The 27,303-nt window shown below is 36.7% G+C and overlaps 1 protein-coding gene across 4 annotated transcripts; it reads right to left on the reverse strand.

The window, feature by feature from the left end:
- Positions 1-1,376: 1,376 nt before the first annotated feature.
- On the reverse strand, positions 1,377-25,641 carry lhx9 (LIM homeobox 9). Of its 4 annotated transcripts, none has more exons than XM_039735548.1 (6): positions 25,349-25,641; positions 15,590-15,797; positions 13,791-13,993; positions 12,059-12,414; positions 5,048-5,250; positions 3,800-4,413 (listed from the first exon to the last, which is right to left on the reverse strand). In XM_039735548.1, exons 2-6 carry the CDS (start codon positions 15,761-15,763, stop codon positions 4,156-4,158), a joined length of 1,194 nt encoding a protein of 397 aa, XP_039591482.1. In that variant the 5' UTR covers positions 15,764-15,797; positions 25,349-25,641; the 3' UTR covers positions 3,800-4,155. The 4 variants fall into 4 exon arrangements, with proteins under 4 accessions (XP_039591484.1, XP_039591483.1, XP_039591482.1 ...); XM_039735547.1 differs by lacking the exon at positions 25,349-25,641 and adding an exon at positions 20,811-20,912; XM_039735550.1 differs by lacking the exons at positions 3,800-4,413; positions 25,349-25,641 and adding an exon at positions 1,377-1,579 and having other exon boundaries at positions 15,590-16,295.
- Between the last annotated feature and the right edge of the window lie 1,662 nt (positions 25,642-27,303).

Here is a 27,303-nt window from a genome sequence, read left to right on the forward strand (position 1 = left end):
TTCATCATACTGGTAAGCCCAACCTTTCTTATGACAAAGCTCATTGATTTTTAACACCCTTAGAGACTACTCATTAGGCCTTTAAAATGTCAATCTAGATATGCGTCTTACCAATCAGCATCCAGTCTGATAGTTAAAGTGGCCGTTTATTTGAACCCTCTGTGTCACTTCAGCGCCAGATCTCTGTTAGTTACGGTTCCTTTCATAGATTCTCCATGGTTTGTTATATTTATATACCCCCCCGTTATCTATTATTTAATATGGTACTCAGGTATGTAACTGAATTGAAGTTTTAAGTTGACAGTACAACTTCAGAATGGCAGCGTGAATGAATGTTGAGCACAAAGACCTCCAGCAACATTTGATGTTTGAAGATGAACCCTACCAAACTAAACTTGTACAGATGGTGTTCAGGTTCCTTTTTTAGTTATAACTCTGTGACAGCTTGTTTCCATTTCAGCTGATCTATGGCTTTATAGCACATTGAAGCCCCATCAGTGTGTTAAAACATGGAACTCTTACTCCATGGGGTTGCCAGTTTTCTTTCTTTTTTTTTCATTCTGTGACCCTGACCAAGTTGCTTACCCTGTCTGTATAAGAATATCTGTACACAGTTGTAACAAATCATGATCTTGTCAGCCAAATACACAATTCTAATGCAAGCAAATCACCAGAACATCCATCTTAACATGGTCTGCCTGTCTTGTGAAGGCAGTGTGCACTCTGTTCATAATGAGCTTACAATTCAAAAATGAACCCAGTCAGTCAATGGTGGATATCTCTTTGTACAGGTGACGTCTCTGCGGCAGTAAGGAAGCTAGCATTTTCAGATGAATATTTATTTTAACAACTGACATCAAAAAAGAATGCATCATACAAGAAATGTACACATCTCAGGAAATGTTAACAAGATGTAAAAGTGCATGCAGATTATGAATCGCCATTCATTTTAGGGTTGCCTTTCAATGCAGTCAGTCAATAGTGAGCACCTGAACCACTGCAGTCATCTTGACCGGCTTGTATTTGAAGGACATTCTGTCACTTGGTTTTACGGAGGCTATGCATTACAAAGATGACATCCATGACAAATACTTTTTTAGCAAGCTGATGGAATAAATGCTTATGAATTTGTACAAGTGCTTGTGTCAGATGATGGCTCTATTTTCATTGGACATGTGCTAAATTCAAAAAGGGCAGCTACCCCCAGCTGGTTATTACCAGGTTGCTCTGTTTCTTTTATATACAACTTTGTCTATGTTATGAAGTTTATTCCATTACAAAGAATAGATGAGGTTATGTTTTTTTACAGTAAGAACAGCTCAAAGTACAGTGGTGGTGGTTGTTGTTGTTGTTTTGTTTTTTTTTTTTAGTCATCAGATCAAACATTCAGGAAATTGTATTTTAAAGTCTCTTTTACATTTTTGGCTCAAAGAATTTAAATATGCAATTATTGTAACCTAATATTGTCTTTGTCTTCAATGCTGAAGAATTCCGATCAAAGTTTTCCCCTTCTTTTTATACTTTAGGGAATTTTCAAACGTCGGGAACTGTGGCTGTAATGCCCCAAGATTTGTTCTCCCTGAAAGAAATCATAGTAAGAATTTATTAACTACAGAGCAACCTGGGTTTTAGGGGTCTGCATTTATTTTACTTCTAAAATGTTATTCACTGTAAAAAAAAATATATATATATATATATGCTTTCCGGCATTGATGGATTTCACTGATTACTTGTAGCAGCTTGTCATGCATTAACAATTACCAGTATTATTTGTTTGGATTGGTTTGCTTACAGGGTTTAATTGGCAAATCAGTGGGGCATTACTTGGTAAGAAAAAAATAAATAAAACAAAGAAGAAAAAAAATCAAAAAAACCAAAAAGATTTGCATTGAGCACTCAACACTGAATGATATTTAGTCTGCTGATGTCACTGAGAAAACGAAACACTGTAAAGAAGGACCACACCTTTTATGAATGAAATGCACAAACACAAGTTTTGGTTTTTAATTAAAATATAATAAAATAAAACTCATTAAAAGCAAAGTATTTTATTCACACAAATTTAATAAGATATATCACAACCGTTTGGTCCATAAATATTTAAGGGGAAATAGTTTCTATACACCATCTTTTATCAAGAAACAAAGAAACATGGACAATCTTGTCAGACCACTTACTGTACTATAAACACGAAGATCAATATATAAGATTTATCAACTATATCTGAAAGAGTGCACAGCTGCTTTCTATGACACGCCATGTCTGTCCCCTTTGAGCAGGATACACCATAAAAAGATCTTCAGAAATTTGATGTAAAACAGTACAAAACTAGTGAGGTGTCAAAAGGATGTGAATCAGTTAACAAACAACACATTTAGCCTGAATTTCACAAACTTTCTTCCAAGTTATAGTGTAAGGCACATTTGTAAAACTGAGTTAGATGTCTACTTTGGAAAGCAGATCTAGAGTACCATTTGTGTTCTGTCAAAGAACAAATGTTGACACTTACAATGAAATGTTCTGAAAAGCCAACGATAGATTTTCTTAACCCTTCAGCCTGAAGAAACATGAAATTCTGGGTCTGTTCAGTGGCAAAAGTCCATAATGGGATGAGAACAGAATGCCTCAAAAAGTTAAACTGACGGGCATGGCCGTGGCGTTATATCGATATCCATCCTCGACTCAGCCTATTTTAACTAGGAGATATATATATACATATACATATATATAGGGTGGTCCAGATCTGATTATGCAATTTTCATTACGCCGTAACTTGTTAAGTTTATTACACCTGAAAAATCGTGGACCATCGACAAGTGTGCGAACTGACGACATGAAGAATCATCTTTGCGCTGAACTGGAATCGTCCCCACATAAATCAAAGTCATCCAGACGATCTGGATCTGCATAATTAGATCTGGACCACCCTATATATATATATATATATATATATATGTCTAACACCCTGAGCAATGTTCAATATTAATGCGTTTCAGGACTGCTGTGCGATTGTTGTGTGTGTGTTTCTATCGCTCTACATTATCATTTTGTTTGAACACTAGCATCTGGATAATTAACAGCGTGTACAGTGAGGTATAGGCCTACTCACTCAGTTTTAGAAAAATAGATTCCAATCCAATTACAATGTTTGTACTAATTTGGACACATCTAAATCCACATATTCAATGAACGATTACCACTGTACAGATCTCTATAGTCCCGTTGGCTTCATGCTACAGTAAAATTCAGCTGACCAAAACAAACCATTTGTTAGGCTTAGCATCCACCTGGCATTCGAGTACAGAAACAACTTAATTAGAATTTTGATTTCTTTGTGTAATGCATATTTAAGGAAAGAAGAATACTGTATCTGACCACAAATGTTCTATTGCTACCCTTTACAAAGAAATGTATTATTGTACATAAATATTTAGTAAGGAATTTTCATACAACAAATGTAAAGGTCCTTTGCTGTTGATAGGCAAATGGTTTCTTACAATCCAATAAAATTTTTTAAATGAAGCAGAAAGAAAAAAAAAAGAAAGAAAGGAAATAAATAAATTAAAAAAAAATCTTTACCATACATTTCACAAATAAATATTTAATGTTTTTTACCTTAATGGAATTATTTAAAACATTACAAAGAGTATTTGTTTTTCTTTATGGACATCCTAGCTTAAAAAAATAATAAAATGCAAAAAAAAAAAAAAATAATAATAATAATAATTATATAACTATGAACAAAATTTCAAAAAAGAACAATTGTACATATCCAAATTGCAAACTATGTTTTATCATTAAAAATATTTTGTGCAAAACCTGGATATCACCTCTGTATTTAAAGGCTATGCAAAACTCCTATACTGAGCTGCAATGGGTGTTTTCTTTGAAAAAGAGAAAAATCATAGTAAGAGCTCAAAATAACGACTCCGTTATTCCATTACATAGTTATTGTTAAAGAAGAGCTGTTAGAATTTAAAAAAAAAAAAAAAAAAAAAAAGAGATTAGTTCAAAACTCAGCTGCCAAGTGGTTGCGAATGCTACACACCAAGTTTGATTCTGTTAAGTTTGTTCGTTTGTTGATTTGTTCATTCGTTTGCTTGTTCGATTTCCCAAGATCTGTCTCTGGTCATTAAAATATCTTGTAATAAACTGTTAGAAAAGATTTGTTAAGGTAGTTTGTGAGGGACTCCCAGATTCGTGGCTGTCCAAACTAGAGGTCACTGAAGTCACTACAGTGATAGTGGGATTGGTCAGGTCTGTTAAAGTGGCCGCAGTGCTGGGTGGAGTTAAAGCGCCGCTGTCTGACGAGGGGGCAGGCGGGAGTGTGGTGCCATCTGCTTTATCAACACCCCCATTCTCCTGTCGCAAAACGTTTCTTCTGAATTTGGCTCTTGCGTTTTGGAACCAAACCTGCAAACCAATCCCAATTGATTTCTTTACTTTTATTTCATTTCCTTTTTTTTTTTTTATTGTACTTGTATTAGAATCATTTCCAATACGATTTGCATGTAATTAACATCACAGTTTCACTGCTACAAGTTACACTAGAGTTACAAGACTAGATGACATGTACTGTTTGCTAGATACAGAACTGGGGTGCTTCCTTTCTGATACCTGGGTCAGGACCACCTAGACTCTGACACGGCAAGAGATAATGAAGGCTACTTACACCAAACAGGTACAACTTACAGCACATTTTCAACTGTACAGACTTATCCATTTTCAAATATTTCATTTTAACTTAACAGATTTCCAGGACAAATGTGTGCCTTTATGGTTCTGCAGTTATTACTTTTTCAGATGGTCACAGCCTTTCAGTTGAATTGTTTCTATTCAGCTACTGACACTGTTAAGAGACAATCAGTAAATGAAAGATCTAGAAATACAAGGACCTTTACGGTCTTTCTCTCTCTTTTTTTTAAAACTGTAACCTAGCAACCATTGAGATAAGACCTGGCACATACAATGGTGGGCAAATGAAGCAGTTAGAAGGTACACACTCCTAAAGGACAACATTAATAGACATAGCTGAAGAGAGGCTTACCTGAAGAACTCTTTTGGTTAGCCCTGTTTTCTGGGCCAGTTGTTTTAAATCTTTAGCATCGGGATTGTGGTTAATGGCAAAGTACGACTTCATGGTACGGAGCTGGTGGTGCTTGAAAGAGGTGCGCATACGCTTTGTTTTCTGGGAGGGAGGATATGGCTGCTGGTCACGGTCCAGGTGGTCAGCCTCATTTTCATTACAACCTAGTCAGAGTAAAAAAAAGGGGCACACAGTGTCAAAAAGAAGAATACACTAGCAATATGACATATATTCATATAGACATATAATATTTTTTCTTTCATGCCATCTTTGGATGCTGAGAGAAAGATTTGTCTAAACTGAAAATATAGAATTTGAAAGTAACGTTAGGGTGGCTTTCTTATAAGATATTTTTCCACTTGTTCCAGTGGCTCACGTCTGCAATGCAGATTTCTTCAGGAAACACACAACATGAGTTCAGCCTTGTCCTTCATTTGGGAAATGTGCTGCTCACATCAGTGAGACGCCCGGCTAGCGGTCTTAACGATAATTTACTGGTGTTCATTTCAGGCGAAACACTTCTAAGGATGTAGCAGACAAAATCATCAAATATGACATCTAAAATATATAAATATACAACTGAGAAGCTTAACACTAAACACTACATGGTCCCTAGCAAAGGTAGCTTTGGAAATGTTCCCTATTAAATATTGAGAAAATAATTTATATACTATTAATGATATTAGGCAAACTCTCAGGAAAATATTTGGTAAAAGGTACCTATTAAGTGATATGTTTCAGAGCACAGTTTATAAAATGTAAGGCTTTACCTCCTGTCACATCAGGAAAGAAAGAAAGAAAGAAAGAAAGAAAGGAAACACATTTTCGTCTGTGACAGTGTTTAAAAATGTTTTGGTTTCAAACAGAGACGACTCCCTTCTTAGCTACATTACTCTGACTGAGCAGCTCAAGTGTTTTATCAGCCACGAGGATTTTCATGAGCTTTCTGATTTCACGACACTCGCTGCACAATCGCCAGTGTTACATTCACACTTGGAGTAAAGATCTGGAAACATTTGTTCAAAATATACGTGTGTGCGTGTGTGTGTAGATAGATAGATAGATAGATAGATAGATAGATAGATAGATAGATAGATAGATAGATAAGAAAGCTATATAGATAGATAGATAGATAGATAGATAGATAGATAGATAGATATGGCACTATATGATAGATAGATAGATAGATAGATAGATAGATAGATAGATAGATAGATAGATAGACATACAGATACATACATCCGCACTTTAAAGGTTTATTTTAACATTATGCAACTTAATTTAACACTAGTGGATTTGCTGTGAATTTGCACCACTTAATTGCAAGTTAACTTCAAATGTTTATGCCGGCTTTGCTTCTTGTATTTATTTCCATTTCAAGCTCTTAAATTTATCAACAGTTGTCCAAACATTTGGTAGATCAGGTATTGGACTGCCCTTTACAAAATTTCATATTAAAACTGTGGTAATTAATATATGCACTCAGAACTGTCTATTTGTATTGCAAGGCCATTAAAATGTACTGCTTTAGCAGATGGGTGCATCTGCTGGAAATTATTAATGTCTAAGATTGTCTTTCATTTCCCTTTTCTTTAACAGAATCTATCTTATCTCATCTTCTGTTTAAACAAATATATATATTTTGATATATATCATCTCATCTTGGAAGGCCTAAGCAAAGGTTTATGGATGTGGTGAGAGAGGACATGCAGGTGATGAGTGTAACAGTACAAGATGGAGAGGACAGGAAGATATGGAAGAAGATGATCCGCTGTGGTGACCCCTAATGGGAGCAGCCGAAAGAAGAAGAAGAAGAAGAAGATATCTCATCTCATCTTCCGGAACCACTTATCCTGGCGATTGTCTTTGTGAGAATATATCTACTGCATAATTCTATTGATTCAAAAAAATTCTAGTTAGTTTGCCGACTATTACTGACTATTACGGATTATTACACTCAGCCATCCATTTCCTGAACCCACTTGTTTCATTTCATCCCATCAACCGTTGTTAATTCTAAATTAACTAAATCATGAAATATGCTGGATGATATTTAGTGTGAATTCTAAAGTTTTATAACACTAGTAGGAATTTAGTGCTATAAATGGAGATTTGCATTTATAATAAAATTGTTCAGCTTCTTTATCTTTTCAGTTGGGTGATAACATGGAGCAGTCATGAAGACCCAGAACTCCAGAGTCCTGCCCTTAAGTTCTCGCTCCTGTTCCCCCAGTGGTTGGTCTCCTCCCACACCTCACAGATGTTTGCATTCTGTTTATTGAGAGCTCTGATTTGGCCCCACATCAGTGACCCAGCATGTGACTGATTGTGCCCTACATTGGACTCCCCTAAATTTCCATCCTTTCACCCCAGTGCTGCTAGGATTGGCTCCAGTACCTGCAACCCTGAAGTGGGTTAGGTAAATGGATGGATTTCATTAGTTTTTGTTTAGAAAATAATTGCCATAAGAAGACGTTACAAGTCTTGTCAAGAATGTTCTGGCTGTGACTATATATATATATATATATAGATGAACAACGGCTACAGTGGGCTGGTGCTCTGCCCGGGGTTTGTCTCCTGCCTTGCGCCCTGTGTTGGCTGGGATTGGCTCCAGCAGACCCCCGTGACCCTGTAGTTAGGATATAGCGGGTTGGCGAATGACTGACTGACTGACTGATGACATAAACAACGTTGCATATTTTGCTTGTGTAAAATATACTCCTAAAAATAATGATATAATTACAGTATAACAGACAAATCATAATCTGTAAAGTATGTAAAGTAACATGCTAGATATAATCAATCAAGCAAATACTTCAAAATGTATCAACTTATTTAACTTGTTTCTAAGTCAGCAGCTTAAAGTTAGCATTACTTCGTTGTTCTAAAATATGTTTACCTTTAATTTCCAGTTTCGTTTAAAATAAATAGCTGTGTCATTCATATTTTTAACTACAGACTTGTTAGTCATTGAATCAATACGTAAATATGTAACCACATGACAAATATACATATTCATATTAAATCTCTTGCTACTAAACAAAACTTTACGAACAATTTGATGTTTACTTCAATATAGCCTGCGAGTGCCAGCCAAAGTGTTAATTACTTGCTGCGCGTGTTTCGATTGTATATACTAACTAATTTACCTTAGGAAGCAGTTAATTTTTCCATTAGCACTTATGCAGATTTCACTTTAATGAAGATCATTATTGAATTTCAGAGTTTTACGTTAATTTAGTTCTTCAAATTAAAACGAAATAATTTCAGGAAACTCGCTTGCATTCGTTATTTCCAGCTGGGCCCAGGTACACGCAGACGCAGCTAATTTAAAGGAATCGAGTCGTTGGCATTTTGTGGAGTTTCCGTTTAATTCCAGTCAGTGACCACCAGGTGTCGGTAAACGACCACTTTTGAACTTGTTTATCTGGCATTAAGCGGGAGCGCGTTTAGTAAACTGGTTCAGGACTTTCTGAAGCACGCGCTTCACAGGTACACGATTATTTCTCGGTCCTTAGCAAACTAACATTTGAACTGAGACAGTCGTCAGACCGTCTAAATGAATGTAATCGATTTTAATAAGAAACTATTTAATAGGACATTTGTCAGATTTTACAGTCTGTTGGTCTGAGTGACCGTTTCGTGGGTTCTTCTGAATTTATGCAAATCTGTCAAATCCCCGAATGAAAATTAGAACATCTTCTTGTGCAGCCAGCATAATAGAGCATAAATAAGCAGAATATCTTCTTATTTTAATATTTTAATATTATCTTGAAGAATATAAGGCGAACATCGTGTAATGGTGTATAATGAATGTAAAATGTTCTGGCTGTGAAATGGTGAATGTCTTCTCCGGGAAGCAATTACAACTTCACGCATTCTTATAAATCCTAAAGGTATTTTCTGCATCCTCCAGTATTTTTCCTCGCTTTGGATAAGAAATGTATTAAATGTATTTTCGTAATATATATTTTATAACGCGGATTTTAAAGTAATAAAAAATGGTTTAGTACATAACATTCTCAAAACCTGCTTATTTCATTATATCATTAAGAGAGGTGTGTTATTCTGGCGCAAAGTGCAAGTGACTGGAACAGAATACCAATTTAAAGTGAACACAGCAAACTGCTTTAAAAATGAAGCCAAAGATGTCTGTCTGTCTGTACGTCTTTCTGGCGATGGGTCCCAAAGAGCGCGCACCAGCCTTGCTGAAGTCTTTTTCCCACGTGCTATTTCAGGACTGAAAGTATAAAGTTATTCGTGTCAACAACTGCGGTCTTCGCAGGACGACTTGGAACTCATTGGAATCCCGGGATCCCAGCGTCAGCTTCAATTAATTCAAAACAATAAACACGGAGATTACTCCATTCAAGGGGAACGCCAGAAACCTGGCAGGCACCACAAAAATGAAGACAAAGGAAGGCGCTGGATTAACACACGAGTCGAGGAGTTTAAGAGAAAAGTTTAAAATGTCGGATACGAGAAATGTGTGCTCTTGGGGACGGAGGGGTGGACGATCTCTTCATTACTACAACGTTTACTTTGAATTGCTGTGTTGAGAGCGCGCACTGCCGGGACAACTGATCTGTTTAACTTTTAAAGGGTCCACTTGAAAGTTACAATTCTATCATATATTAAACTTAGAACAAAAAGCTATTTATTAAACTGTGTGAAATCTGAGTTATGTGAACGACGTCTGATATCACATGTGAACAGTTAAGGATTTGTCTCCAACGCAGTGAATTTGCTAATGTTAAACGAATTCTTATACAATACAATTTATTTTTGTACAGCCCAGAATCACACAAGGAGTGCCGCAATGGGCTTTACCATGGCCTGCCTTTTGACAGCCCCCCAGCCATGAATCTCTAAGAAGACAAGGAAAAACTCCCCAAAAAAGACCTTGTAGTGAAAAATATAGGAGAAATCTTGAGAAGGGCAGAGACCCCTTTCCAGGTAGGTCGAGTGTGCAGTGGGTGTCAAAAACAGTGCCAAAGAACCCATTAAAAGTACACATATATGGAAAAAGTAAAAATATGGACCTTTTACAATATTAATGTAACTCTAGTGATTTTACTGTGTATGCTTAAATGATTTGTTAAGCTAATACATCGCATTCAACGTTTACTGTCGAAATTGTGCCGCAATTCTGAATATAAAAGGCGATTCTGTGTGGTGTACATGGAGCAAGTTCTTCACTGGGGTCAACACTTTTTACTTGTACTGTACTTATTTTCGTATAAGCTTAAAAAAGTTCGTTTGTTTTCAACCCTGTTTTTTGTAAAAATTGATCTATCTGTATGGAATGATTACAATAAGATCAATAAAAATAAAAAAAGTTCGTTTGTTAATTTATGTATGCAGCGTTATAAGTTTGGCCACTGTTTAGATAAACTGATAGATAGGCGGGAAAGGCATATTATAATACATAGATGGATAGATAAATAAAATAGTACTATATAATACAGTAAATAGATAGATTTTAATAAATTGGCGTTTCTTTACAAATACCATGTTTCTTGATGTATTAATGTGTCAAAATCTTAAATTAAAGACTAGTAATATATTTTGACAATAAACAAAGTGTTTTGGTTACAAAATGTTAGAAGAATGTTAAAACGTTGAAATTGTCCGTTTTGGTAACTGTTCTGACATATATTAAATTATCGCATTTATTTGTTATTCTCTTGTTTAATGGGGGAGCTCTTCAGTGTAAGTGACATCACAATGAAATGTTTCACTTGTAGCTTTCTATTTAGGTGATGTTTCTACAAAGTATATAATAGGAAAGTTGGGAATCCTCGTGGACTTGTTTATCTTGTTACGTTATATATACACCGTCAAACATGTAACATTTTCTCAAATATCTTGCCATCCATCCATCCATTTTCCAACCCGCTGAATCCGAATACAGGGTCACGGGGTCCGCTGAGCCAAATATCTTGCCATGTTTTAATTAATATTAATGTATTCTAGTTGTAAAATTCTAGTATTTCCCAACCGTTGGCCTAGTGCACGCTTCCCTTTAGATGGACGTTGTCATATTAAGCGCTTTAAACACGGGGAAGAGGCTATATACATTGAATGGAGGATGATGATGATGATGATGATGATTATCTCAAACCAATCCCGTCTCTCTTTGGTGTGGACTGACTGCATTTAACCACGAGCAGCCTTTTCGTAAGTAGGCAAGTTCTTTACTAGCATGTTTGTAATTTAGATGAAATGATAACTGGACTAATAATTTCTGTGTTTTTCTTAAAAATCTCAGCAATTGACTTGACGTAGAAATGTATTCTGTTTCCTGATTCACCTTTATACATTTCGGTTAGCCCTTTTAAAGAGATATCCGACAACACACCACCGTTCGCTGGGTAATAATTAGGTCTCCCAGTCTCAGTCGTACTCCATCCCCCTGGGCATTTCACAACGCTTTCCCTTTAACTGTCACTTCTGATAGCTTTACCTGAAGACTGACATAAATTACACCGTTACGTGTTTTGTCAGTAAACACTTTTATCACTCTTGTGTTTTTCTCTTGCTATCATATGCATAATTGCGCCATTGTTTTGTAAACGATTTTAAGGATTTGCCATGGACGTGTGCAGCGCCCCTTGCTGACTCTACCCGTGCAGCATCGATTGTTGTTCTCCTCGAACTTCCGTCTCTTGTGTCCTGTAAGTGAATTATTTGTTGCTGACTCTGTAGAAACAGCGAAGGCCAACATTATGGTCACGTGCACAGAATCTCAGTAAAATCTCTTTTGTTAAATTGACACTAGAAGTGTATATGTTGGTCCTGTCTTTGCAAATACACATTTTAAAGGATTAATTTAACACTGCAAGCCAATTTAATTTAATTGGTGCTTTTGCTCGGAGTGAAATTCTCCTGCTTTCAATATTGTAGTGAAGTTTTGTGCTTCTCCTTAACAATTCTATCATGGATAGCAATGAAAAAACCAGTAGTGCCCACCTGAATTGTAGCTGTTTATGTCCACTCCCATCGCCGGACTTTTTCTCTTCCTTGGCCTCCCTTTCTGGACTGCACCGGTGCCATTGAAGTAAGGCAGTGCCAACCCACCTCCTTTTGCAGCGATTTCAGAGTAGTTTAGTTGGGGATGGTATTCTCCCTGTAATAACGTCTCGAAGTGGACCCTGCAATAAACCAGGTTGTCTTTCATGCCAAATTGATCTCCCGTGGTCAGTGTCTTGTTGCAAGTGGTGCAAGTAAAGCAGCTCAAGTGGTAAACCAAGTCCCTGGCGCGCATTACCATTTCCGAGGCTGAAATCCCAAGGTGGCAGCGGGCACATCTCTGCACTGAGAACCTTCTGAAACAACAAACACAAGTCACGTCATGGGCCGTTTGGAAGATGGCTGTTACTAACAAGCACCAAATGACATCTATGATGCTATGAATATATATTACCCTGTGCTGCTATTAAACTTTCTAGGTAACTATCGAGAAATGAGTTTAGTAAAATAATCAGAGTGCGATCCCTCCAGTTATGGACTACGGCCTTCACTCTCAGGGTCTCAGAACAAAGAGAGATATTGATCATCAATGACCAGCTACTTTGTAAGTTACATGCTCTTAATTAATTGTGTCGCAACACTTAAAACATTTCAGGCGAACATCTAGAAAGTCTATGGAATGAGACGACACCATGAAAGCGTTCTGTCGAATATTCTGAAAGATGTCACCGACGGAATGGTTTGTTCTTCCAATGGATTGATATATCAAACAGTAACTATGAAAAAAAAAAAAGAAAAGACGCCCGTTGCAACAAATTATTGGACATATTTAGTAAATGAAAGCAGAATATTACTATCGTTATATAATATATGTGGTATACATAGTGAATCATCCACCATCAGGAAATAGCAGTACACAGTGCAGAATTGGTTTGAAAAGCTGAAATACCTCGACGCTACGAAGATTTGTTCTTTTGTTTTTTTACATAAGTGTAAGTATTACATTTAGATTTCTGATCCATAACTTGTTTATCTTTTTAATTGTGTACTTAACCACGTCCACAATAGGCCTCAGAATTTAAAGAAGTTCTTCATGACGTGCGATTGCATACATTTACTTCATTCTACAATGGAATTTTATACATTGAAAATTGAATTTATTTACTCATTTATTTATTTCGTTCTCCAGCAAAGGCATCTTTATAAAAACGCCATCAAAGAAGGCAAACGTAACCTCTTCTCGCACCAGGTATTTGCTTTTGTGCCAGCTGCTGGTATTTTAAAGCAAGCTGCATGAATTACTTCCAAATTGCTTTGTAAGCGAAGCATTAGGGGTTTATACACTGCAGGCCGGGCCTACGCTGAGAAGAGTAAATTCGTTTGACAGGAGCCTCGTAATCCATGGAATTAACTGACTACACAACTGCACTGCTTTAAAGAAAGAGAGAACTTCTTTGGGACAAACTGGACTTGCGCTTGTTAGAAAATAACAACTTAATTAAGATTTAGGCATAACAAATTTCACCTCGGAAAACAGGCCCTTTTTTATCTATGAATGTTCTTAGTTTTACATCATACAAAATAAAGCACACAATGAGAACAAAATCTGGTTGGTTTAGAAGTTATAAATATATATATATATATATATATATATATAATATATATATATATATATATATATATATATATATAATCTATGTTTCGATGTTAAGTTTGTCAATGAGACTCTTACCTGTAGTAATCCTCTTTGCAGTAAATGCTACCATCCTTTGCGAAACATGTGAGTTCTGATTCAAGGGCGAGTTTACATTCACAGCACTTGAGACACCTGAGGTGCCACTGCTTATCCACTGCCAGTAAATAATATCTGTCCGAGATTTTACCACCACAGCCAGCGCATAGGGCCGGCTTCTCCGGGCTCATCGAGGGCATCGTCTGTAAACAAGCGTCGTCAGGAAAAGGCAGTTAACATTCCAGGTTAAAGCCCATCACCGAAACTTTCAGTATGATAAAGTATACGGACATACACTGTACAGATTTTAGGCTTTCATTAAAGTAAACTCATTTACAAGGAATTAAAATAACTGAAGAAAATACTGGAAGGAAACTTTTTAAAAATTTCAATGTAACTTTGATGTATCATATCATCATGTCAAATGATATCTATCTATCTATCTATCTATCTATCTATCTATCTATCTATCTATCTATCTATCTATCTATCTATCTGTCTGTCTGTCTGTAACAGGCCTATACCCAAATACAGTAAACATATTAAAACTGTAAACGCTAAACATCTAGCATGTCTCCCTTTTAATGCCGAGTATAAGTCGTTAAGAACATTTTTTTAACCCCGTGCTCTTATTTATTTTTAAATGAAAGTTGTTTATTTTCTTGTTCTTTAGATCGTGCGAGTCGCAGTTGTGCTAAATTGGGCCGTTCCGTTTTTTCCGTTCCTTTTGTCAATGCTCGTTTAATTTATTTATCACTTTTGTTGTGTTCCGGGCATTAATGAATTCGGAGCATTTCGTTTCGCTGTAAAATCCATTCATATTTGGAGGCAAATACCGTGCAGGCTAAAGTACCATTTTTCATTTCAACAATCGGTAAGAAAAATGCCAGTTTAATCTCAGGCTGGTACTTATAACAGAGAAAATGAAAATCAACGCGCATAGCTGTAAAAACGAATAATAGTTAAATACGAGATATGTACGTGTACGGTATATTTTTAGCCTATTATTTTAAGATTTAACCAAAAAAAATGTTTTGGGAGACATTGTTACAAAATGCGATTAATTAATATTTAATAACATCTTACCTCAGAAATTCGGGGTACAAATACATTATAGAGTGTGTAGCGTTAAAATGATTTCACACACTGCAATATTAAGATTTTTTTTGTCATAGTAGAAGTAATACACTTGTTTAAATTCCCATAACACAAGAAACATACATGTAGATCATTAAGTACGTAATGACGAAAGCAATGGTGATGTAGCTAAATTAAAAAGTTCCGCAGGGCCTGAAATCAGAAATTGTAGAATTTGGTAAATCCCAGCAAAGCTCAGTTTTTTTTCTTTCTTTCTTTCTTTTTGTCAACTGATTGAAGTTCCTTTAAAGAAACCGTATTCTTAGTACCATACAAATGACCTTTGTATCTTGTAGTTTTGTTTTCATCGTATTACTTAACTAAATTGCAACAATGTGATTGATAATAATAGTAATAATAATAATAATAATTAATAAAAACAAAAGGTAATTATTTTGTTTCACCTAAAATTTTCAGTTATTTTTTAACGATTCACGACGTGTTTTAAACCACAGAGAACTTGGAAAACGTTGCCAACGTTAGAAAAGTTACTGCGAATAGAGCTAGCAGAAAAAGCTGCTGAAACTTGGAGGGGATTACAGCTGAATTCGTAGAAGAAAGTAACGCACATTATACAAGCTCACGAGAAACTTTTCCGCGAATAAAATGATCACCTTTTTCTATACATCATTTCTTTAATTCCTCAAGAACTGCACACTTACCGTTTCTCGCCCATTCATCTGCACACTTTTGGCCAGTCGAGACTCCGATTTAGACCTCCGCTCCATCTCCTCCATGATTCCATGGATGTGATCCCCGGAGATGCCGTGGAAAAGCATGGCTGATGGACGAAATGTGCAAGCGTTCTCTTCTGCCCTGCACCCTACAACTTCCATATACGAGCCCACAGTCTTAGTTCATCCAAAATATCTACAGAAAGACACACGAATTGAAAGATTTACTGCCTTTCGAATGCAAAAAGTACTCATACGATGTGTCGCCGATTCTCTTTCTCTGAAAGGTGTTCTGAAAACAAATGTAGAAAATGAGACGCGCCGCAGAGTTGCAGCCCACTCTTGTTTAGCAAGTACAGCCGAAGTATAGTCCAAATAATAATGCTGCCAAACTAACTGTGGATCGTGCGTTAATGATCATTAATTGGCTTTATATCTTAAGCGTTTTTTTTACTTGTTTTGTTATTTGGTCTTTTTCGTTCTTTGTTTTCTTTCTTTTTTCTTTTTTTTTTTCTTTTATGTGTCCGGTCCCTGGTTCCCTTCAGGGGTTCCAAATGCTTGAAGGTCAGATTGGGACTGCCTGGATTTCGGAGCTGTGTCCTATTTGAGAACGGAGCAAAAGCCTGCCCAGTTTCGATAATTTGGTAGGAGGAGTTCGGCTTCCCTGAATTTCAGTTCAGCAACAAAGACCTGTCAGATTCTCCTCAAACAGTCGGTGATGGGTAGCGCTGGCATGAGAGAGAGAGAGAGAGAGAGAGAGAGAATGTGTGAAAGTGAGTGAGAGAGAGAGAGAGAGAGAGAGAGAGAAAGCAACGCCTTTGGTAATATTATAATGTTATTGTATGTGCTCATTCAACTTTATTAGACTGAAAATGTAAGTCCTCGTTTAGGAGAACAAACAAAAGCAAAACAAAGACAAAGCTGAGATCAAACGATTAAAAAAAGAGACACTGCGTAAAATTTGTGACATTATGACCGAACATTTAAATGAAGAAAAAAAAATTATTTCATTTAGAAACATATATATATATATATATATATATATATATATATATATATATATATATATATGTGTGTGTGTGTGTGTGTGTGTGTTTGTGTTTTGGTGGGTATTTGTGCGGATGTCTGCCAACCCAGACAACTCCATATTGTGTATCCTATATATTGCTCAAGTTTTCTGATTGCTTTCAAATCTTAAATATATAGTGCACTTCTTAAAACGTAATTTCTACAGAATTTATTAAGGGAAAGGTGATTGTTTATTTCTTGATTTTTGACTCTTTTCTGATTATTTTACTCGAACTCCCAAACTAACAGATGTCTTTTTATGGGAGGAATTTCAGAATTGGTAGTCTGGTGGGCGCATATCTTATATGCATGAAAACTCTCTCGCTCGCTTTCTCTTTCTATATATATATATAGAACACACAACTGTGTGTATATATATATATATATATATATATATATATATATATATATATATATATATATATATATATATATATATATATATATATATAAATTTCTCCTAGGTGGTGCATAATGCACACTTGCATGCCATCGAGACCGTGGCTCACTTACCGCGGCCAAAACTGACTATTTTTTAAGCATCTATCTTTGTAGTTAGAATTGCAACGAAATGCTTAGGCAGATTTTCATAAGAAATCACCTGAAATCTAAATTTTAACTAAGAACATATGTCTTATATTCATAAGCATTGTGTTTTTGTAAATCTTGATTGTAAGTCTTTTAATTCTTCATGAACACGCAGGTGAGGTACACAAACTTCTACGGAGGACACAATGATTGTATGCGTTTTTTCCCGTTTCAGTTTTAACGAACAAATAATGTGGCTTGTGTAAATGTAACATATGTTCGGTCAACCATTCTCTAAAATTCTTCTCCGTCAGGAAGCCTGTTTGACCGAAAAAGGCAAAGCCTTTGTCTGGGCACCAGCGTGTCATCTTCATTTCGACAACTGCGCCTGCTAACTGCAGGGTGGATTTTCTCTAAGAACTTCCTGAATATGAGATATCTCTCCACTTCTCCTTTGGGATCCCTCCATACCCCCGCCCCCTACGACCCCCTAAAAATTGCGTGTTAAAACAACCAGTTAATCTGTACGTGTACGTGTTCATAAAATGTCACTTACAGCATCATCAGAGATTAAAGTATAAGATATCCGTCATCACGTGATTTTTGCCCAGCTTTATTTTTTCATAAAAGTAAACTATTTTATCCTCAAATTTTGGAAAAAGCTTAACAGGTTAACGGCAAGGCAGCACCCTTTCTGAATGGGATACAGTTTTCATGTGTAATTATCCTAATCAGGTTTATGCGTCTGACAGGAGGGCTGCTACTTCATGTAAGTAATGTAATTAGTGGCTCTGATGTAAACAACAACATGGTTTTCATCAAAGCAGCCAGTAATACGTGGCGTGTTCGATGCTTAATGGCTAATTCGAGCTCTGTAACAATTGGAATCGGCAGCTCAAATGATTACTTCAGCAAATCCCAGCCGAATAAGATGTTGTCTTTCTTCTGCCTTAATGCCCTGCATTTCAAAACTTATCACACTATACATTTGAAACTGAAATGGCATTTTGAGACATTTTGCGAGGTTCGTGACGCTATTATGATGTCACAGAGTCGTTTACAAAAATATTTCACATTTTCGCCTGCACTAAACGCATCGGAATATGCCCGTCTTTCATTGTTTACCTCTTCTGTGATAATACACATTTGAAAAGTGGCCGGCGTGTTGTTTTTTGTGATTTTGCCGACAGAGCTACACCCTCTACGAGGGGATAAGTCGAGTGGGTGACAATAAAGTCCCCCAAGTGCGTGACCCATTCTATACTTTCTGTATTGTGGATGCATTCACGTGACTTATGTCGTGACTTTAAAGTGCGCTTATTTGCAAAACGGTGAGCTCTGGTTTTACTTTGAAAGGTATCAGACGTTGACATGGCCGACTTGATCTCGGGTTCACAAATGTTCGTGTTGATATTTTATTTTAGTTTTGCGTTTGTGTTAATATGTATTCAGATATGTCTTACTGCCACAGCCCAATTAATCGAATCATTTGTATGTATTTATTTCGCTGCATGTTTAATGTCCAAGTGCTTTCCTTTCTGCACTCTTTGACTAGTCAGGAGCTTCGTCGCGCTCGTTCCCAACGTGCAGGTGAATTGGTAATTCCTGTCGAGGCAGATCATTTGAACAATTCTTACATTTCCATCTCAGCCTCTCTATTAGATGCAGTTGGGCAGCTCCGACAGACAGAACTGCAAAACAGCCCACCGTCCCAATGTCCTTTCCCTTTTAATGCCCATCGTGATTGCTTCACGTTTGCTTCTTGATGAAATCAGATTGATACCAGCGTGGTGAGACGAGCTCAACGGTGGCACGTTTGGCTTCTACACTTTGCGGTGGCCTTTTCTGCGTCTCTCCATCTCGTAAATATGCTTTTAAGTAAATACTTTTTTTTTTTTTCCAAATGACAGCATTCGTCACTTTGATGATTTTTCGGAGATCAAAAAAAAAATCATTTTTTACTGTAAAATAATTGATACAAATTGAATCTGAAGCATGGCCTTGTGTTTATAGCGCCGACTCTCAAATAAAACGAGTCTGCTTCGTATTCTAATTTGATTTCAAGCACGTAATATTTAAGACAAAGCAGGCAGAAACGAACATTCTTGCTTACCAATTAAACCAATTACTTTTGCCAATACAATGGACCATTATTCTGACACTATGCGTTCTCTAAACGGGGATACTTTGGATTGTGATGTCAGATACACATCCACAGTAATCTGACCATGACAGACAAAAAATGACAGTCGTGAGCTTTTGCTAATATGTTCTTTTTTGGTTAGATTGATTTAAGCGCATTGTCCGGATGACGTTCTCCTAGTATTGACCTAATAATTATTGACTAAGCTCTTAAAATGCAGGAGACTATTAAACCGTGAATGATTTTCGTATTTAATTAATAGGATTCCTCTTGAGTCGACTTGTCTTCTGTCCCGCTGAGAAGAGGTTTCACTTTCTAAAGCGTAAGAAAAACACAGAATTACGCCAGTCAGGCAGTTTTGTTTAACTAAAAACCATTTGATTTACCCAACAATAGAAACAACTTGGACTCCGATGACTTAACATTATTATTGAACACTACGTGAGGTACAAACCTGTAATTAAGGTTTCCGGGTGCAATCTGAACGACCCTTGAAGAGCTCAGCTAGTCTATGCGCATTTTATTCGACTTACAGTATATATCAGTGAACTGTAACGTGACATTGCGCAGTATAATAAAGCAAATTATTCTGTATGGTTGCTTTTCGCGAGACGTGAGTACAGATTTACCCAAAGCGAGTTTTTAACATCTTTATACTTTTCACTTGGGCTAAAATACTACAGAAATGTCCATATTAACACAAGCCCCACACTTTAGATGACATGTCTTGGCTTTCTATTTAAAAAAAAAACTGTGACTGACATACTGAAAAGCCACGAACTGCCTAAAATGCGGAGCAGCACCAGTCTGCCTACAGGCGAGAATCGATTTATTCTTGATAGATTCCGTAATTAATTTACATAGCCTCATATATGTGTCTAAAATCGAATTATGTAATGATTTGCAGTCATGTTAGCACTGTAATATTAAACGAATGTTTGAATTTCATGAGCTCTTGATCTGTGATAAATGTATGCGTTTCTTTTACTTTTTATTATCTTGGCGGAGAACATCAAGGCCTTTACCTACATATATTACGGTGCATGCACCATTATTCATCACATTAAAAATCTAAAATATCGCTGTTGCATTAAGTAAATAATATAATCGTCCGATATAATATTATTCGATCCTAAATTCCAAACATCCAACTTCAAATAAAAAACCCGTATCTCGTATTTCTTCACTGCACCTTTTAAAGATGAAGACCCAGATCGCAACGATGCAGGCACAATAGAGGAGACGTAATGTTCTGGGACAGGTGAATTGCACCGCTGCCGTTTGCTTCTCTACCTGCCATTAATCAGATTCGTATCACAAGAGTCTGCAAATGGTATGGCAATAATGATTTTTAAAGTGCTAAGTGTATTTGATCGATATGGAACGCCTCAACAGAGAGCTATACTGTTTTATTCGTCATAACTATCCTTCTAAGTCAGTTGATAAGCAAAATGCGTAATGCTATCTTACCTTCAGGTTTGCAGAAGCTTGCCAATGTGAAAATGAGTCCAAGTGACTGAGGAGAAGGATGTGATGGACTGGAGATGGCAGCGATCCTGCCAGTAGATGGGGGCTGTTCCTTGTTTCTTATAGAGAAACCCGTGTTAATTAAAACAGACCAGCTGCTTAGTGAAGAGAGGCTTTCCTTCAGACTCCACATCATCCGCTACACAACAGACTTAAAGGCCTGACCTCCAGACCTGCTTTCTAAGACAGCTTTTACCTGGCTTTCGCCGTTTTATCACCACATACCGAGGTGTGAATTTGAATTGTAATCATATCCCTCAAAATAACGCACAAATTTGAAACGTAAAATATTTCACTCTCATCTTCTCCCTCTCGTCTAAAAGTAATGCTTTAAGAAAAAATAATTGTTTAATATTTAGTATTCGTATGAACAAATTAAACTTCATTGATGTCTATTTTTTGTGTGCCCCCCAAATACGATTAGTGGAGCATTGGTTTTGATTGAACACAAAGAAAACAAATTTGCTCGATCGGAAACAATTTTATGAATAAAAAAGTATATATATATATATTTATATATATATACATACACAGTGTATGTATATATATATATATATATATATATATATATATATATATATATATATATATATATATATATATATATATATATATATACACTTTTTATTCATAAAATTGTTTCCTTTATTTTGGCAAAAAGGAATGAAGTCTTTCGGTACATTCCTAAAACAAACGCCATGCTTGGTTTGGGGAAGGGAGAGGCGGGGGTAGGGAATTAGACGATGGTATTTTTCTGTTTGAATTTCTCAAAGGATGTATTGATATACCAGACAGCTGTCAGTCGATGAGAAGGATAGATAGATAGATACGGCACTATATAATAGATAGATAGATAGATACGGCACTATATGATAGATAGATAGATAGATACGGCACTATATAATAGATAGATAGATAGATAGATACGGCACTATATAATAGATAGATAGATAGATAGATACGGCACTATATAATAGATAGATAGATAGATAGATACGGCACTATATAATAGATTAATAGATAGATAGATACGGCACTATATAATAGATAGAGAGATAGATAGAGTTTGGAATGCACAGTAGATAATAATTGCCTCAAGCCGCCTCCGATGGGTTCGTTATCAGTCCTTACCAGTCCCAAAGGAGCGCGGCACCGTTCACCACTGAGGCTACTAGAAGATTTAGGAGGGTCGTTATCAGCGACTTAATGATTGGAAAAAAAATGCTCATGCGCATTAAGAGCAATTAAGTATTTACGGAAGTGTACTGCAGAGCGCTGTTAAGTTTGCTTATTGCTTGCAGAACGAGGCGCATTGTGGAAGAAGATACCTTTACGTAAAGTCTAACCCTACCCTTTTTTTCATTTGAAATTCTAATATGTAAAAATATTATATTTATACAGTAAACTTATCAAAACCTTAAACGTAATGGCTCGTGTTCGACCCTAACTGGTGATCCAAAGCAAATCGCTTAATCTACCCAGTGTTACAAATGTCAAATAAACGTAAAGAACAGCACTACAGAAAGACGCAAAATACAATTTGATCTAATTAACAACATTACAGTATACAGAGCAACGCTTTTCAACATTGCGCTTGGAATGCAACTCATAATTAAATATATATGATTTTATGGAGTAACGCCAACCAACCCAAGGCCGAAAATAACTACTTTTTGTAGACGCGGCTAGTATATAAAAGCGTGGTTTGGCCATTTCTCTTTGATTGTTGTGTCAGTGCCATTCATTTGTGCCCTGAATGGACATCTTCAGCGCGTGGACCTCAGGACTATCGACGGCCTTGATGTTAATGTGCTGCCGCGCTCTTATTACTCATTAAATCGCATAGCAAACCTCCCAGACCTTCCAGTGGGCTCATTAAGGATTTACCGGCCTTTTTCCTATGGGATTGATGTGCGTAAAAAACCCGTCCATTCAATGGACTGACAACAAAGCGATCGGGTGCAAAACACCTTTTTACTTTACATAAACCCGTCAATAAGGTATATGCATGTATTACAACGAGTGAGATTTTCCAAAAGAAACCTAATACTCCTAGGGATTCCGACATATTCTAAGCAACATAAATGCTGGACAAATATATACGAAAGGTTGAAATTCTGTACCTGTATATTGGCGTTACAGTTAAAATGTGTCATTTCCGATTATTGCTTTATTGTACTGTATTTTTAAGTGGTACAGCACATGAAAGCCAAGGTACACTAAGTGTAAAGTGTGATTACAATGCAGTATCGTATACGTGTAACATGCATTCTAATTGGCATTTTCTGCTGTGCTGTTATTCAAATATGCTTTCAATTCATACTGCTTGAAAATAATGTAACAAATGTTTCGGCAACACAACCCAAATTCAGTCTTTAACCAATCAAATAACAGCCTATGAAACATTAAACGTGATTAATCCACTCTGTGTTAACCAAGAAGCTAAACGGTGGCTGCGCACTGACCTGGTGGAGAGACGAGGCTGACCAAGGCGCGGCGAGTATGGACGGGCGAGATGACGGCATCTGGGGTGCACTGGCGTCCCGGCCGGGACTCGGCTCTTCTTTGCCACCAGTGCTTTCGGGTGAGACTGTACTGGAACAGTAATTTGTTTAGCAAATGAACGAGTCATCCACCTCAAGAAGAAGAAGAAGGATTCAAATGTCAGGAGTTTGATTTTTACACGTGTTACCGCAATTTGTCATTTGGGGTTAAATAAATAAATAACTCTGGTTAATGGAGTGTTCAGGTTCCTCACCGGCCAACCTTTAATGTTTTTAATGTTGCTGGTATATGTGCCGATCCCCTTACGAAAATGGATTTGAACGTCATGTAATAAAGTGACACAATTTTAACCGATGACTGAATGATGTGGTGACTATTAGAAACATAATTTTGACTCCATTCTTTTTTTGTGTCCACTCATTAAAATGTTGAGTTCTTTAATGGCGCTTAACTGAGTTGTGTGATTTCTCGTAGAACCATTGCTTGACTAAATATTTTATTACGTGAAGGGTTCTTTGCATATAAAACTGGGCTTTAAAAAGAATCGTATTTGTACAGATCTTTAATGTATATTATAAGATCAACCTGTGTTATTGTATGCAGCAGGATTCCTTATAAAATCAGGGACGCATTGGTGTTTGACAAATTTGTTTTAAAGGTTATTTAAGCTGTTACGAATAATACACAAACAAACAAACAAACAAACACATAAATAAATGCAGATTCTGGAACATTAATGTGGATGGTTCGTTTGAGAGCCAACAATTGCACCCTATGGCATCGGTCCGGAGAACCTCCCTGGCATTTTCATTTTTAAGTGTTGTTTGGCCATTTGCTTATGTAAAAAATCGAGTATTTATTTATTTATGCAGCTTTTGTTTTTTGATTTAATTTATATTACAGTACCTCAAAACATACCTTATATTTATTTTATTTTCTGTGAATTCTATGCTGTTGTATACTGTGATTGTTCCATTTGTATTCTTTCTTTTTATATATTATACATAATATCTCTATTCGTACCTTAACATAGATCACTACAGACTATATATTAATCCATTTGAGGGGTGACATAGTCTGCGTCATTTTTGCTTAAACTTTTCATCGCAGTCATCGTAAGCCTTTCAGTGCCTACGCCTACATGTCTTCCTATTCCTTAGACTGAGGACTTCTCTTTTGGAGACTGGTCAGGTGCTGTTATTTAATGGAAGGTCAGTCCAATTTACTATGGCCGGAGAACTTTGAGCTATAGGAATACATTATTAGTGGTATTTGGAAATCCGGTCATGTTTCCAACAGGCTTAATCTCGTTAAAAATGTCGAGGGACGTATCGTCGTGCAGATTACAGACAAGAGCCAAAGCCCGGACTGGGCGCCATTGACGCACACGTCGCACTTGTGGGCTCCTTTAAAGTGACACAGTAATCACAAATGAGCGCGTGTACATGTTTGTAATCGGTGCTGATAATCCCACTACCTGACATGTAACCTCAAATTTCACGTACAGTGTTTTTTAAAGTGGCCTGTCTATTGTTATTGCGTACGTAGTTCGTTTAATTGTTTTTTGTGTTACTTATAAGACGCCAAATATAAGCGACGCATATTTTATTAGCACATTTCTGTACAAATTTTAAGGAAATTTAGAGGGAAAAGTCAGCGTTTCCTGGCCTTAATAAAACATTCACGCTCCGTATACCTATAAAATACAGTTAAGAGATGCATCTTTAATAATGTTAATTGATATGGAAAACAATAGCCGGGAGTCGTATACTTTTTTTTCATTTATGCCTTTGTGCGCAAGTTTTATATTCCAGTGCAACAGCATATCTACTGGCTTTACGCTTTGTATCAATAAAATGGGTTTAAAAAATGAAAGAATAAAGGACGGTATTTTAAAAGCTAACGCCTGTCAAAGTCGTCTCAGACAGCAAACATCTGACATTTAAACACTGATGATATAATTGCCTCGAACTTACGGGTTTTCTTTAGCGATGCCTGAAGTTGAACTGGGAGTCGAGGTGAGCGGTGCGGCGCTGAGGATTTCCTGGCGGAGTCCCGAGATGTTGGGTGTGAAAGCGCTTTCTGGAAGAGGCGCCGGTGTTCCTTCAGAATTTTTATTTTAGCTGGTGACTTGTTGCTTTGCTTCTATCCTTACTCGAGACCGATTGCTCGAAATAAATACATACATACAGTAAACTGATTGCAAGTGCAGATGGCATCAACACGCATTCACTTACAAAAAATAAATAAATAATTAAGGCTTTTGGGTTCACAAAATTAATGTATAGATGGAAGCCAGATCTTACTTAATATGTGCTGAACATCCCATACCGTATACTTGTGTGTCTGTCCATATAGCTCTATTGGGTAATTACTGTCACGTGTTCAGGGCACGCGGAAATTCTTCCTTGCTGTAACGCCACAGACAGTTTAATCTTGAATATGGGAAAGGCGCTATATAAATACAGTTTGTTCATGTTGTTATTCATTTCGAGATGTTCGAGTATATGTTTCATCTTTCATTTCTGCCCCGCGCATGATGCCTTTGTGAGACAGGAGCGGCCAGACCGGACACGAAGCGCACCCGCTAACGACTGACCGGTGTCCACAAGTGACGCTCCAGCTCCAGCTCGGTCCCGTAAGGTACAGGATATTTAGTTTCGCCAAGTGATGACATTCTCCTCTTTTTTACATTTTCAAATACTCAAATATTAACTTTTGAAAACGGGTTTGTCTTTCTCTGCCTTTTTTTACATATGATATATTTTCATTGTGTTTTGCAAACCGAGTAGTTCAGTAATTGTATGTAATCGTTTCCTATAAACCGGATTAAAGTTATAATATACCTTTAACAATGAATCATGAACAGGATGCATGTTAAGAAGACGAACAAATGATCGAATTAAACAAATACACTTAACGTATAACTATCTTACTTATATAGGAGATTAATTTGCCACAGGAGGACTTGGAAGTGAACTTTACTGTCTACTAGTTTACTTTTTTTTAACTTTGTGCAAGTTATCACATTATTTAACTCTTATTTATTATAACCAGCTGTCTAAACTAATAGTATTACTAGTACAAATATTACTACTACTGTAAAAGAGGGGTGGGTGTCAGGGACCTCTGGAAAGGCGCTAATTCGCAGGGTTTAGCTAACAGAAAGCCGGGCGCAGGAGTCACACTCAGACGACTGCCGATATGAGACTGTTGGATTCCAGTATTTTATATTTATTTAACGTAAAAAAACAACGGAAACAATAAACAAACATGCTGTAGATGAACCAAAATGGCGGAAAGAAAAGTCTGTCGTGAACAGGCACCCACTTCCGGTCGAGGGCGTGACCTTGTTAAACTTTCTTATAACTACTACTAATAATAACAATAAAAGTAATAAAAATAACACTAAGCATTCCGAGTAGTAAAAGTGGTACTAATAGCAGTACACCCTTAAAAAGAGTGGTACTTTAACGGCATTTGACTGGGATGTGTGGTTCCCAGTTGACACACTGCTATTCTGGCATATGAAATCAGTTACTTAGGCTTTTAAAAGGCTATTTATATGTGGACAAGACAGAAATCTTTAGTGCATAGTAGGGTACCGAGCAGAGTACAAGCAGATCAAGAAACCCAAACTTAGCCTGTGTGACTTTATGCAGCTGGGCTCCGTTTAAAATTAGGAGCCCACTGGTATTATCACCAGTTCATAGTCATTTATGCAACCTGTTAAGGTTACAAATCAGCAAAGGTTCTTTTTGGAACCAAATACACTTCCCCTACGCCATCATTCTGAAGAATAGCCTTTGGCTCCTTTATGTTTTAGAGTGTAGTCGTTATTATTATTAGACTTATGGTGATGAACAAAACTGATTTATTAACAGCTTGTACTTTCTGGAAGTCAGTTTAGGACGATCAAAGTTTTAAAGTT

The sequence above is a fragment of the Polypterus senegalus genome, chromosome 14 (genome assembly GCF_016835505.1).
Source record: "Polypterus senegalus isolate Bchr_013 chromosome 14, ASM1683550v1, whole genome shotgun sequence".
NCBI lineage: Eukaryota > Metazoa > Chordata > Cladistia > Polypteriformes > Polypteridae > Polypterus > Polypterus senegalus.

Bases quoted from the DNA above. Each gene is read 5' to 3' on its own strand.
- lhx9 (XM_039735548.1), bottom strand. From the start codon at position 15,763: ATGGAAGTTGTAGGGTGCAGGGCAGAAGAGAACGCTTGCACATTTCGT. The intron at 5,251-12,058 runs GTGGGCACTACT...TACTCTGACTAG, and splicing joins CATAAACAGCTACAATTCAG to GTTGTAATGAAAATGAGGCT. The intron at 4,414-5,047 runs GTAAGCCTCTCT...ATTGGTTTGCAG, and splicing joins TAACCAAAAGAGTTCTTCAG to GTTTGGTTCCAAAACGCAAG.